The 15,185-nt window shown below is 37.6% G+C and overlaps 1 protein-coding gene across 4 annotated transcripts; it reads right to left on the bottom strand.

Annotated features, from left to right (window-relative positions):
- Positions 1-6,548: 6,548 nt before the first annotated feature.
- LOC122642236 (zinc finger CCCH domain-containing protein 18-like) lies at positions 6,549-11,810 on the bottom strand. 4 transcript variants are annotated; one of them, XM_043835675.1, is made up of 8 exons: positions 11,490-11,810; positions 9,408-10,383; positions 9,136-9,303; positions 8,858-9,037; positions 8,446-8,522; positions 7,792-7,959; positions 7,555-7,672; positions 6,549-7,118 (listed from the first exon to the last, which is right to left on the bottom strand). In XM_043835675.1, the coding sequence occupies exons 2-8, from the start codon at positions 10,367-10,369 to the stop codon at positions 7,049-7,051; spliced, it is 1,743 nt and encodes a 580-aa protein (XP_043691610.1). In that variant the 5' UTR covers positions 10,370-10,383; positions 11,490-11,810; the 3' UTR covers positions 6,549-7,048. The 4 variants fall into 4 exon arrangements, with proteins under 4 accessions (XP_043691610.1, XP_043691609.1, XP_043691608.1 ...); XM_043835674.1 differs by having other exon boundaries at positions 9,136-9,309; XM_043835673.1 differs by having other exon boundaries at positions 7,555-7,681; positions 11,490-11,807.
- Positions 11,811-15,185: the final 3,375 nt, after the last annotated feature.

Genomic DNA, 15,185 nt, shown 5'->3' on the forward strand with positions numbered 1-15,185 from the left:
TCCTTTCCCAAATCAGGCAGTGAGAATGTGCTCAACCAGGTGCAATTCTCGCTATCAATGAGCACTGAGAGGCTATAGCCCATCGGCAAGGGGCATTGTTTACGTCCAACAGAATTTGGGTGGTTCGAGGAGGAAGGTACGCCACCAAGCAAGGGGCAAGTCTTTCTATTGATGCTGTGATAATCCATCGTGCCTGCGATTAAGGCCGAGATAATCCATTGGCATCGGGTGACCTGTCGTGCTTCACCTACCTTCCTAAATCGAAGTTGATTCTCACATTCCTGATGTAAGCAGCAATGATTTCTCTTTTTAAAATTTTATTTCGCCAATGATGCCATCGGAGAGTCAAAATAAAGTCGGACCGAAGTTTCCATTGGGTGTGAAATCAAGAGCCAGAGGACCTTCACCTTTTCATGGCACCAAGCCACGGAGTCATGGTCCTTCATTTTCAGTTCTAGCAGCGTAAAATGTGTGGCATATCGATCAACTCGGTATTTAGTTTGACAAAAAAAAAGAGGGCGGCAGAAATTTGCCGCATAGCCACTTTTTCTACAAAAGAGTAGGCTGTTACAAAAAAAAAAAAAAAAAAAAAAAAAAAAAAAAGAGAAAAATGGGAGATCTGAGGTATACTCAGAGCAAGAGGCCACTTTACTCGGCTCAATAGAGTACGAGACATGGGTAGTTGAAGGTAAATTTGGTTCTCTCTCTCTCTTCCATCATTAGAAAGAGAGTAAGGGACACGTGTCCTCCATCAGATTCTCTCTCATCTCCCCATTATCTCTCCCTCTCCCCTCTCACATGCCTTCCACGATTTTCATTTATCTCGTCTAAAATTTCTCATTTGTCTCTCATCTCCCCATTATCATTCTCTAATTCCCTCCACATGCTACCCACTTACTCCTTAACCCCCACCACTATCTCCATTTTTTCTTAACCCACCATTACATCCCACTTCCTCAATTTCACTTCCATCTTGTATACTCTCATAACTAGATGCCAATTTGTTTGGCGAAGAAGATTCCTTAGCGATGAAGAAATTAGAGTCATTTCTTCATGGCTCAAATCTTTCGGTTGAAAGGTAGCAGCCGCATAATTTATTTTCTGTTCCAGTGGATTGGTGCTGGCAGCCACATGATTTCTTGAGGAAATTACCCCTGTTGTTGGATGTGTTCGAGGGGCAAATCCTACGACTTAGTGACGATGTGCCGATGAAGGAACCCATTCTTAAATCAGGCAAACTAGGGGTAGCAATACCCATTCCTGACAGTGGCATTGTATTTCGATCAAGAGGCCAAACTGGAGACCGATAAAAATATATCCACAATCCCATTCAAACTCGTGTGGCCTCGTTCAAATGGGATTGTGAGGGTCATTATTTGTACCCCAATTTCACAATTTGAGATTAGGTTATACGTGCCATAAGGCCGTGTATTGCACGCTGCCATCAGAGAGTTACCATTTTAAATTTGATTTAACAAAGTGGAGAGGTGGGACCCGCCATGACTATAGATGGTGGGAGGTTACAAGCCCCACATGGCCACATGGTACAGGAGATAAGCACTTTGGAGTGAAAGTGGGCCCAATACAAGGAAGCAGGTGGAAGTGTCGGTTATAGGAGTTACCAAGTGAGTATCTTCTATATAAGACAAAGCCAAGCAAAAAGAAGAGACATCACCCAACGGATCAACAAACCACTCTAGTTTTTATCTTTATTTTATCTTTTCCTTTTTATCTTTCAGGATGTAATCTTTCATCCTTCTCTGTAATTTTTGCTGGAGTTGGGTTCCAGCCACCAATGCCTCATTGACTTATGTTTTAAGGGGCATTCATGTAGGTCTTGCTTGGAGAATAACTCCAGCACCCATGTCTTTTGGCCCGTGTTTCAGAAGACAACCATCATCATCGAGTTGCGAACTTCATCAGTCCGTGGTTGGCAGAGTTGTGGAAGCTTCGTCAAGACTGTTTTTGGGAGATGCTTGGAGAACAACTCCAACAATCTTGTCCTTTGGCCCGTGTTCCAGAAGGCGACCATTAATATCAAGTTGCAAGCTCCATCAATCCATGGCTGGCAGAGTTGTGAAGCTTCATCAAATTCGTTTTTGTGAGATTATGCGATTTGGTCATAGAACAGTCGTACTGTAAACGAGCCGTTTCATCTTAGAACAGGCTGTTAAAGTAGTTGTACTGTAAACGTCAGGTTGTAAATCTCATCAATGTCGAATCTCGCAAGTTGTAATGCTCCAATCGGATATTGACTGCAAGTAAGCAATTTGATCTTCAATCTTCTTCCTTTGCTTTGTCCATCACGATTTGGTTTTACCCAAAAGACCTTAGAGCTACTCAGGCACGGAAGGATCCCCTTCTCGTCCTGGTTAGAAGTCAGAACAGGCCATTTTTGGCCTCTCAGAACAGGCCGTTTTGTCAGTCAAAACAGGCTGTTTTGGCATGGCTGGAAGTTAGAACAGGCCGTTTCATCTCGGTCAGAAGGTAGAACGGACCGTTTCATCCTGGTTGGAAGCCTGGACAAGTCGTTTTCAATTCCGTTTGGGCCTGCGTCAAAGGCTCTGGCACGCCCGCGCTACCTCCATGACGGGCGTTGTGCCCCTATGTGTAGGTGTTGGATTTTCCACCAACAATTACCCCAACACATTTGGACTTATTAATAGTAACCGGGTCTTGGACCATGTTCAAGGCACCCACCTGGGCAGCCGTTCACTCCTGCGAGAAGGAGAGAGAGAAAGAGGGTCGGTCACTGACCCTCTCTCTCTCCTTCCCACTCTAATTATGACTCTGCAAGGGGGTGCCTTGGATGTGATTATATAAATATCTCCTAAAACCCCTAGGGCTCAACAGACAACTTGAGTCTAATTCTCTCCTCGCACTCTTGCTCTCCAAGTCTTTATGTTCTCTATATATTCCATCTTATCTCAAGGATTTGTGGTGTGAAGTTCTCTATGGAGTACCTGTTGGGAAAAATCAAATAGAAAAGGAACTTGTATTCTGCTTTGAACGAGTAATCGCTATCTCAAAGGAGATATTTGCCCCCACACGACAAAAAATCACCTTCAAGACTTAACAAAGCAATAAAAAAGAGACAGAATATCTTTGAGAGACACTGATTGCTAAAGAGAGAGATAATTCATCCAATTTGTATTTAAACCGTTAGATCGATTGTCACACGATCTAACGGTCCAGATTAAACAAAGATGAAGCTGCAAGCGTGCAAAGTGCTAAGTGCGTGCGTATGCCACTAATGCCTCTACAGTCCACTGCCCACGCCGTGCGTGTGAGTATGCGTGCGTGCTCAAACGGCTTTGCCGTCCCCGTATATACACCGTAGAATGTCTCCCTTATCCGGATTAACTTAAGAGATAAAGAAAGTAATATAATAAATACCATTTATAACTCTTGTAGTTTTCCGATGTGGGACTAAAGCACTTTACTAAAATAACATAATATTTATTTAGTCTCTCATCTTATTACAATCTATCTAACAGAACCCTTGCGAAGATCGTTCGTATTAGTGGTGCCAGTATTCAAAAGCTTGGTTCTTAATCTCTTCTGTTGCATTCCCATATCTATTCAGTTAATATCCGAACTGTCTACATGGGATTATTAATTTGCTTATAGGACTTACATAATCACACTTCATACAAATCTACAAGAGAAAAATGCCCTTCTTTCAGATTAATGTGGCTTCTGCATGGGAAAGGTTGGAGTTCTTGTTGAGTGTTGGTGTTAAACATAGAGACACCAGAAAGATATTTTAGAAGTTTTAGCTAGCCTTACTCAGGTTAGAGTTTGCCCTACCTTACAGTTACCATCTCTGTCACTGGAGGAGAATCACAACCTAAAATCAAACCCAATGTGGCAGGTGTCTCATGCACTGGGTACGCCCTTTTTTGAAATTGTTCAGAAGTTGACAATCATCTGTTCAAACCAAACCAAATGAAGTCCAACCCCTACAAATCAAACCCAAACCAATTCTAAATCATACTAAATTCTAAAAAGCTAAAACACGAGTTCTGAATTTTTAATTTTCACTGTCTCTTTTACTTCGGTCTTCAATTATTGACTCTTCTCACTTTTTTTGTGTTGCTCTACACTCTTCTCTTCTGTTAGTTCTACACTATGACATTGTAGGTCCGTATTTTCATGAGATTATAATTTTCTTCCCAACTTTTGTAATTTTACGCTTTGAAAAACAGGGGTTATGTCTGTAGTTTTTAGAAACACAGGGGGAAGTAATTTAGGCATTCGTCAGCGAAGATCCGTGTAATTTACCCTTTATTTTATATGTGAAAATTAAAATTTCAGGAAATAAATTTTATTTTCTTTCTTGCTTAAAACATTGATGACATGTTAATATAGGGCAGTGAGCAACCTCATCTCAAGAGGTAGGGAAAATAATAAGTTACCATTATTTTGTCTTATTTTTTTTCTCTTTTTCATTCCTTAATTGGATTCTAAGCATAACCTTAATAGTACATATTTCCAAGTTTAAATCATGTTGATCATAACCCTAACCTGGAACAAATGGCAGTGCCATTACAAAAGGATCTAACCTCAAAGCCAATAAATTTTTCTACTTGGTGTTTGTCAGTTCTTTATAAACAGAATACCTTCCTGTTTGCTCCCAGTTTGACAGGGCCCAGGTTGGGCTGGATGAAGAGAAGTGTACATGAACCAAAAATGGGAAGGGTGTCAATTTATCCAACTAATGGAATCATACATGCATTAGAGATAAGGGTGTCAATTTAGAATTGGAACATAAAACCGAAAATGAAATCAGTCGTTTAAAACCGAACTGAATCAAACCGAAAAAAGTTTGGATCAATTTTTGGTTTTGAAAAGTGAAATATTATTCAATTCGGCTCAGTTCCGGTTTCAAGGTGAAAACCTTCTGTTTGAACCGAATCGAACAGAATAAAGTGCAACAGTAAAACCTGTATAAATATAACTGAACCAAACCTAATTAATCCCTATAATCAGGTGTTTTTGTTGGATTGTGTAAAATTATCTACAATATATTTCTTTGTTGAATTGTGTAAAAAGGGTTGAACGATACCAAATTTGAAATTGTGAAACTGTATCTTCACAATTTTGTAATTGCCTTCCCAATTTATTTGTTTCAACAGGTTATTATTAAATTGAACCAAATCAAAATCGAATAAAAAAATGGGAATCGAATCTATTAACACCCTTAACTAAGGGGATAAGATGGGTTGTGGGACTAATAAAACAGGGGATTCACAAGTATTAATGATGAGAGAAGAGAGAGAGAGTGTGAGAATGTGTATATTATATACAACATTTTTCCATTACTATATTTGGGGAATCTTTCTTATGAGGTTTCCAACTCTCCCAGTCTCCCTGTCCATGGCACATCCGTGCATGCCACTAACAAAAGATGCTATAAAAAAAGAACTAGTTGGTGATTTCCAACTCCCTTATTGACTGCAAATGCTTTCTTCCATATCCACAAAGCCAAGGTGAGCTTTTACTTTGACTAGAATACCAGAGGAAGTGTAAGAAAATAAGTGAAACTGGATATGATTTTATAGGGAGAGCAAAAATGGAGTTTTGAACAGAGCAGAAATGAATGATATGGTCAACCTCTGTTATTTCTCGTCCAAGATGAAACCTTTATTGTCTGTGTCCCCCTTCAAGTTGACATGGCCATGTGTAACTGAGTTTTTCCCAATTGTTCCCTCGAACCCCAAACTTTCCTTGATTATTTTTCATCTTGAAATCCAATATTTTGATGTTTCATGGACTGCCACGGCACGGCACGTCCAAGGGAATCTCTTAATGGCCACTGGTTGAAGCTGTTATAAAATTTTAAACAAAAATCTCTCCCCAACCCCTCTGCAACCTCCCAGAAACCCCCTGCAACTTTGCCCACTTCGCCGGACTCTACCTCTCCGGCGTTCCCTTCCCCTCTCCCTGCTACTGCAAGACAGCCCTTTTCCATCCTTGCAATTCGCTGCCAAGTCAAAACTGGGTTTTCCAACTATAAGTAGAACAAATGTATGGGCGGATTGGAGTCTATCAAGTAATGCAGACCATGTTCCTAGACACCCATGGATGGTCCGCTCAGGTGATACATACTTCACAATATTCCTATCCTCAACTGGGCCACTTAGAGATTCCAATCCAAACAGCTAAATATACAAAAAAATATAGTTGAAATGTCTTAATCTGCTAGTATCCCAATGTAGTAAGGTCAACCCCACATATTGTCTGTCCCCACATATCAATCCAGAGTAACAACTAGAGAGACTAAAGCAATGCTAATGGAGTAATTTTCTGATCACATTAAACTATAATACCCCTCATCAAAGTTGAGATGTTTCAATCATGTAACCTAACTAAACGTCTAACTGCAGAAACACAATCTTCATTGCCAAGTTATCTATCCTCAAGAAAAAAAAGACGATCAAAGCTTAAAATAATATCTGTGAGCAAACTATTGAAAACAGAAATAACACTTAAATCCATTATCCATTTTAATTGGAGATAACAATAGAATATGCTAAAAGACTTTATGGTATAAAGATTCTAAGTAACCCTTTGTTTAAGTAAAAATTATTTCCATCTGTTTCTAAGTGTTGCAGAGATTCTACACTTCTTTTTTTTTTCTTTGAACCCTGCATGTTCTGTAGTTTTTTTCTTCCACTAAGGCAAACTATAATACATCTCTTCTAGGTTCCAGACTTTTTTGCTTGCTTTCTGTGATTACAGTAAAAAAAAAGTGTAGAAACTTGTTACATGTAGCTTTCTAGCTTTCTGTATGACTGATTCCTCTTTGAAACCTCCTACTCCACCCATGTATCAGGGAGAAGAAGCTATGTTTCTTTCTTCCTCAGTATGAACTTGCGCGGAGCTTGACGGATTGCTTGAGATGAATGTATGTAGAGAGGGAGGGTGGGGAGAAAAAAGTGTAAAATGGAGTTTTGGGTGGGAAAGGGTTTTTCTTTCTTTTGGTGGGGGTGCATTAGACTTGGATATCCAGTACTCTACCTCTATTTCTTCTCTGTTTCTGAATCTATATCACTGTCGAAATACTGCTTGGTATTGGAGATGCAAATGGACTCTCTGGAAGATTAATTCCTTGGCTGTAACAAAATTCAGAATGACAAGAAATAATCAGCATCAGAAAACAAAAAACTTCATAAGAGGAAGAAAAAAAATTCACAAAATTCTTCTAATCTCTCCCAAGTATAATATCTACTACATGACACGAAGGAAAAAAAATTATAAGTATGCAAGTAATAAAAACCAATTTCATCATTTGTTCCAGTCATTTCACAACCTAACTTAGACCTTGGAATGCAAACTTTGCACCAGGCAAAATAGCACATTAATTCTGGATATAAATAAGAATGTTAACTTGTAATCCACCAGGCAAGGCAAAAAACAGCACATCCTTGAGGTTCAGATTGACAAACAAATAAACTATTTTACAATGTTTTATTATGATCCCCCCCCCCTCCCCAACTGCACAATCTCCCCAAAAGAATTCCACAAAAGAAGAATCTTAAAAAAATTTACCTCTCCTGGTCAGTGTAAATTGAGCTTGTGTGCCTGGTTTTGTCATCACTAGTTGAACCATTGTTTAAAACATCCAATAAGTAATTGAACCGATCAGCTGAAGGGAACTCATTGTGATCTGCACAAGCTTTGGCATCCAAGAAAAAAAATCAAAATCATGAAAGTAAGTGAGCAAATAAACAATTAAAGGCACGGACAAGAAAATTTGAACTATCCGAAATGGAAACTAAGATCAACCTTCTGATAGCTTCAGTTCATCCATGGTGTAACCAAAGTATGGCTGAGTCAATTGTTTCGGTGCCAACTGCAACTCGGTGAGACGCCTTCTCTCAAGTTCAAGAGCCTGTTCATGCTCTTCCATAAGCTGCTTCCTTATCAGTCTAGAGTTATCACAGATTCTGGGCACTATTGCAAAAAAGGCATGGTATTAGAAGATAAAATTGAAAATCTCTACAAGATTGAATACTATGAGCTAACTGTTGCCACTTCGACATGAGCAAAAAATGCAAAGTATATCTATTATCCAATTGATCCCTCAATGATCCCCTACGCAATGATTAACCTAACCCAAGTGCTCCTAAGCATTCAATCATTCAATATCCTTTTTCCCTTCTTTGTAGACAATGCATGCTTTCAACCATGAAAATGAATGGAATAGATTAGATATCAAGAAGTTCCTTTTTTTCCTCCTCCATTTCAATGAATAACCAAAAAATACTATTATAGGAAAGATGCACAGCCTCTAAAACAGTCAAACAGACGATAAACAACCAAGAAAATATTGCATTTTCTTTTATGTATGCATTCTTCCTGTTTCTACCAAATACAGCATCATGTATTTTAATAAAACTATAGAAGACATACAGTAACTTCATCAGGTGATTTACTTACTTGACTGAAGCTCAGGATCCATTTCTAAGAAGTGAGACGGGTAGTAGGGTGGGGGTTCAATTTTCTCAGTATACTTCCTGCAATGAGGAGAAAGTTGTAAGAATAATCTCAATCTCAACCCAAAAGAATTTGAAAAACAAAAAAAAGATATAAATAATTTAATTTCAATTAGTAGAGAATCTTATAATCAATTGCTGGAACAAGGACGGGGAGAAAGAATGAAAGAAATAGAAAATCAATCTTAGGCAACCCATGCTAATGGTTGCCAACTAATGAAATTGTAGCTATAACTTTAAAGATTCATTTCAAACTAAGAACTAAGAATTACTCAAATCATCTTATATGATACAACATTAAAACAACTAGCTTTAAGAGACAAGAGAAACCATTCAAATCAATGAGTATTTTTTACCTGTCAACAAGCCTGGATTTTTCCCTGTAGGGTTTCACCAGGACACGAGCACCACAGACAAAATGGGGGTTTCCCTTGGTCAAAATTATCTTCACTGTCTCTGGATAGACAAAAGTCACAAAACCAAACATTCTTTTCTGCTGACAGGGAATTCTAACATCTTGAACAGGCCCAAAGGTTCTACAAACAAAAAAATCGGCAGAAACATAATAAGAATACTAAAACAATGACAAAAAAAACATTTAAATGAAACCTGCAAGAGTATCAAAATCTCATACTTAAAATAGTTGGAAACATCTTCCTCAGAAAAAGTGCTCTCAGCAGGAAAAGTTAGATAAATCTGTCGAGACCCAGCAACAATTGCACCTGGATCACTCCTCTCACTCCTATACTCCATGTATCTTGGAGCGTCTTCCGCCAGGACGACTGAGTGCTGCCCGTGAGGTCTGTAACTTCAATTACAAAAAAATACAAACATTATAAAAGACCAACCGTTAGGTGATAACTCAAAATTTCATAAACGGGACTTCACAAGAGATCATTACTGCACCTGTCAATAAGTCGAATGCTATTCTTCAATCGAGCAAGAAGCTTTGTCAGACTGTACCCAGCCTTTCCATGTCTTTGACTCTCTGTGAGGTAACCCTCTGCCTGGAGGGTCCTCCCATACTTCTCATAATACATCAGTGGTAAAGAAGCAATTGATACAGGGACGCCCCGTCTAGATTTCAAGAGCTCTGTAAGCTCCAACTCTAATTTCTCAAGGGATCCAGGTAAGAAGACATGATCCTCATTAAGAAGCTCATTCGGATTTGGGCTAAAGATCTGAGAGAAGCTATCCGAAAAGGGTTGGCCATGGAAGTACCTACAGTTGGTTCCATGTTTACAAAACCCCTTGTTGAAGTAGTGGCAAGCTTTCACTGGGAATTCAGGAAGACTTGGAGATCTCCTACTGGTTCTTGCATTTAGACTTCCCAATGCTGGTTCGGGATAGTAATAGTTGTTTGAAAAATCTGGTCCCAAACTGTTAACAGGCTCTAACTGATCCTCCAAACTCAAGAACTGAGCTTGATTATGAAGATACTCATCAGAGATCGAGTCTCCATATGTGGGTGGAAGGAAGTCTATGTTGTGTACTCCTTGCTGGTCAGTTGTCACCTGTGGGTCCCAGTAAGGTGCAGCAACCCTAAATGTGGCCGGCGATGAAAACGGCCGTGAAGAAGCTGGTGAAAAGGGAGTAAACTGCAAGGACAGATCTGAAATGGGTGATGGATTCATGGAACCAGGCGAGATTGGACCTGAACCATTTTGCTTGGAGGATAGAACAACAAGTTCAGCTTTGGCTTTATTGATTAAGGAATGAATCAAACTGTCAGGACCAAAAGCCAACCGTATCATCTCCCTGTCCCCATGGTCTTGCAGTAAAAGATACCCAATAATCTTTGAAACATTTTCTGGTTCTAATTTCTGGATTCTGTTGAACACAACTCGTGTAGACTCCGAAAAATCCATGTCCTGTCCAGCCTCTGCAAGTCAATTCAGTATAAAAGAAAGATGACTGAGTGAGAACCATAGAAAACTCACAAAGTAATTCCAACACAAAAATACTTCTAAAAGAGAAAAAAACCTAAAAGGTTACGAATCTAGTAAAAGAAAGAGTTAAACAGCAGTTCAACAATCAAAACCCTAGATTTATTTATTTTTTTTTTAAAAAAAATTCCCTCTTTCTGTCTAAAAGAGCAACCACTTGAAACCCAGAAAACCAAAAATAATTCTAGGGAAACAAAACCCTTTCCAGTATTTCTTGTTTTCTTCATTCTTCCGCTCCACATCAGTATATCACTTAACTCTCCTCAATTGATAAAAGTGATAGCTCTGGAATTTAGCTTAAAAAGAAGCATAACCTTCCCCAAGATACGCAACCCATAACAAGTAGCTTTTTAAACCAGAAAAGGAAATACAGTCACAAAATATCAAAGCAGAAAGAAAATCCCCCACCCAAAAAAAAAATTTTAAGCAGAAAGAAAATCCCAGAAAAAAACTGGAGAATCACCAGTATCAGAACAGTTACAGAAACCTAAATAGGAATTTATTTCCCTACTTGGCAGCCACAAAGATTAGATTTAAACAATACAAGGAAGTTGAGCAGAAAAAACCCACTAAAAAAGGATTCTCTTTTCAACCAAATTAAAGAGAACAGATAAGTTTAAAATATACATTTTTCCAAAGCACCAGAAATAAGCAAATATAACCATTCGTTGAAATAAGAAAAAAAAAACCAACGAACACTCTCCAGAATCAGCTTCGAAGAGAGCCGAAAATTAAAAAAACACATTTTTCAAATGAAACTTAAGAGTTGTTCTCTTTAACTTAAGATAGGGAAGAAAAAAAAAACAATTTGTTTTCCATGGTTAAAGATGAAACCCATCTCCAAAGCTTTCGTTTGAAGACAAAAATTGAACAAAACGAGGTTTTTAGTCATTAGAATGAAAACCCATATGCAAAAACGCATATTTTTCCTGTAAATCTATAAGAGAAGCTTACAGAGATCAAGTAAGAACAGTAGTTTCAAGCTCTTTGTTGGAAGATAAAAACCAGAAGATTTTAAACAAATCTTAAAGTAGAAACTGACCTCCAAAATGGATTGACTATGAAAAAATTTCTGATAAACCAGATTTTGTACACATAAGAGCACAGATCTATGATATCTAACAAATCTCACAGACCCTTGTTCCAGATAGAAGAAAAAGTCAGCCGAACCAATCCAGAGCCTCAAACTCCATGATTACTCTTTCTTTTTCAAACTTTTTTTTTCTCTCCCTCTTTCACCTTCTCTATTATATCCCTCTCTCTTTTCCCTCACACATCCATTCTTCTACCAAAACGACATCAATCATCTTAAAAAGTAAAATGTGAGAAAGATAGCCTTTAAAGGCGCCTGGCTTGAGTTTAAATCAACACAACGTAAATATATAAATAAATAAATAATTAAAAAATCATCCAAATTTCAGAAAACGAAAAAAAATGATAGTTTTTTTTAGGTTTTTATAATTAATCCTCACAACAGTTTCTCTCCATTTTAAAATTTCAAAAAAAAAATCTTTTCTTTGTTCTTCCAAATTACAATTTACAGGTTGTATTTGTCGTTACAGAAAATTACGGGAATTAAATTAGAAATAGTCCTGGATTTGCGAACTTGAACAGAACAGCTTGATTCTCAATTGACCATAGTACCCCCTACTTAGTCCCCAAATACCAAACAAATTTTCTCCCTTTTCCAATTAAACTGAAATCCAAAAATAAACTACCCAAATACTATTTTTGGGTTTTTAGTTAGGTGGGTTTTTCTTTGTTGGCAAAGGGAGGGTGTACTAATAGTTCTTATTTGTTTTCTAGGGTTCACCAATCTCTATAGGATTTTAGTATGTTTTTCAGAGTATCTTTTTGATATCTTATCATACGCATCTAAAACCATGTAATGAATGACTTCTCATTCATCAGGCATAAGGAAAATTTAATTCATATCTTTTTCGTCACCAAAGTGATCATCGACAGTGATGATCAGATTCTTAGAGTAATGAGTTTCATCATTAGTTCTCAATCCCTATTATCCGAAGTTTGACACATCCTTCTTTGATCAAATTAAACAGTTAGATATGATATTCGATAAGATTCTCTTAACCATGAATGAAAGAAAACTCATCAATAAAATATTAATGAATCCCCCCCTCTCTTTTCTTTGTTGAACTAATACTTTTAAGTGATTATAAAGAATTTGTAACCAAAAACAAAGCAAATGGTATTGGATATGCAGTCCAATGAAACCTACAATTCCCCACTCTTTATTGTTTCACCAATACTTTCAAGTGACTTCCAAAAGAACCCTGAAAAGTTTTCAGACCTTGCTTGGCAAATGCCATAGTTGATTAAAGAATCACATACAAAGTCACTTTGAAAAATACCTATAAAATAAAAGTCCTCTTTTTTCTCGCACATCTCACACCTCCTTTTTGATTCACTTATACTCTCAAGTGATTGTAAAGAATTCATGGCCAAAACAAAATGAGTGGCTTGAGATATGACACTAACTTAACCCTCACAGAACTCCATTCATTCATTTTTTGTATTTTTTTCACAAATACTTTCAAGTAATTATAGAAGAACCACACTCCAATTGGAAGAGAGTGAGGGAGTGAGGGAGTGAGTGAGTGAGTGAGTGATGGTGTGTTGGTACAAAAGCAAGTTGCTTGTGTAAGACAAAGGTACTCTTCTTTGATCATAAAAGTGCATCAACCAACCCTAACATTAACATGCCCACTTGCACGTGGTGGGAACCACACTTTTATGAGATATTCAGATTTTGTTCTGTTGTGTAGGACACATGGGACTAAATTCAGCCTCTGATTACGAAATTAAGGGCACACATGTCCCACATGCATGACTCATCATCCACCATATCATGAGCCCACACCAAAATTTTCCTTTTGTTCTTTTATTTTTTACCTAATAAAAGCTGAGAGATAAAATTGTCAAAAAAAAAAAAATAAAAAAGATAAAAAAGGGTATAAGGGTATTGTGGATGAGTCCAGGGTATTATGGGTAAAACGGGGAGAGTTTGTATGATAGGGGTGACCGGTTCAACCGGCAGAAAGGAGGGGATTACCGTCAACGAAAGGAATAGGATAGAAATATACTGAGCGAGATTGATGTGTAAAATGATTCAAAATAAATCCCGTTTCAGATCCGAGATCACTGAAACAGAGAAAGAAAGAAATAGGACGTTTCGCATCGCCGTCAGAACCGGGCTTTTTCCGTTATGATAATCTTCCGCAACGATCTCTTCCTTGTCTTAGGTTTTGACCTTTTTTTCTAAATTAGAGTTGCTATCTCTATTGGAGAGATAGAGCTGAAAGTTTGTGGAAAATAGATTTCAGGTTTTTACTTGCATTTCAAGTTTTCGTTTTCAAATGGAATTTGTCAAATGATAAAGTAAAGGAAAAAAAAAACTATCAAAGTTGGATGTGTGCTCTCATTGATCTTCGCATTGGCTCTAGGTTATTTAGTCATTTCACAACCTAGGGGTGTCAATCCGTCAATTCGATCCAGGTTTGGGCCAGCTTTTTCGATTTCGGTATAATTTTTAGGGAAATCAAAATCGAACTAATAAGAAATTTTTGGTTTCGGCTCGATTTCAGTTTATGATAACGGGCTGATAGCGATTTGGATTTGGTTCAATATCGAGTTTTTTAAAATGATTTGGGTTCGGTTTGTGCCTATTCTCTTTTCTTTTTCTTTTCAACTATATAAACTATTTCATTAGCCTCACACTAAAAAACGAGATCAATGGAAGAAGCATTGTTACAAATCAATTTCCCTATTTTCATAACCTCATACTCATTGGTTTGTAACAATTCCCCTGACAACCATACATTTGCTCACTAATATTGAAATCAATTAAATTATTCATAACCTTATATTCATTATTATTTTTTCATTTGGTTTGGTTTTTGGTTTGTTATCAGTCGGTCCGATTTTCAATCGACCCCGTCATACCCCAGTCCAAAATCAATAAGGATCGATTCGGTCTGATTTTATTTTTTTTTTGTCGATTTTAACGGTTCGGGCTAGGTTTTGACACCCTTATCACAGCCCTTTGGAGAGGACTTAGGTTTTAAATCAAGGGTCAGATATCAATACGATGGTTTTGCCCTTGTTTTTAAATAAAATTTATTTGTTTTGCTCATACAATTCCATCAATCCCATAGAGGTCAAAACATGATATCAACTTTGAGTGATACTAATACAATTCGATTGATACGATCAATCCAATATTTAGAATCGTACATTCGGTTTTAGTTTTCGTGAGGAATTTGTGAAGTAGTAAAATAAAATAGGAGAGGATTTCTTACGGCGCCATTGTAAGGACAAATCTCCCACGCTATACTAATGGCGGTGTAAAGAATAACATCATTCACATGAGCCCATATTATCGGGGTAGGATAGAGAAACAAAAAAAGATATGCGAAAGGACCATAGTATATAGTACACTGGGAGCAACTCGGGTTCACGTATTAGAACCATCTCGTATGCCCCTGAGTTGACGAGATGGAATCCACTCTCGTTGGCTCAGGGGGCATACAAGATGGTTCTCTTACGTCAACCTGAGCCTTTTGTACACTAACTACAAATTCCAATAGCCACAATTACCAAATCATCCTTCTACATAGCAAAAAGCAGGTGCTCATCTAGAAAACCATCTAAATGAGCTTGTCTACAAATATATTTTGCAGAACATGTTATTACTACTAAGAGTATTGATACATGTAAG

Source organism: Telopea speciosissima, chromosome 10 (assembly GCF_018873765.1).
Source record: "Telopea speciosissima isolate NSW1024214 ecotype Mountain lineage chromosome 10, Tspe_v1, whole genome shotgun sequence".
Lineage (NCBI taxonomy): Eukaryota > Viridiplantae > Streptophyta > Magnoliopsida > Proteales > Proteaceae > Telopea > Telopea speciosissima.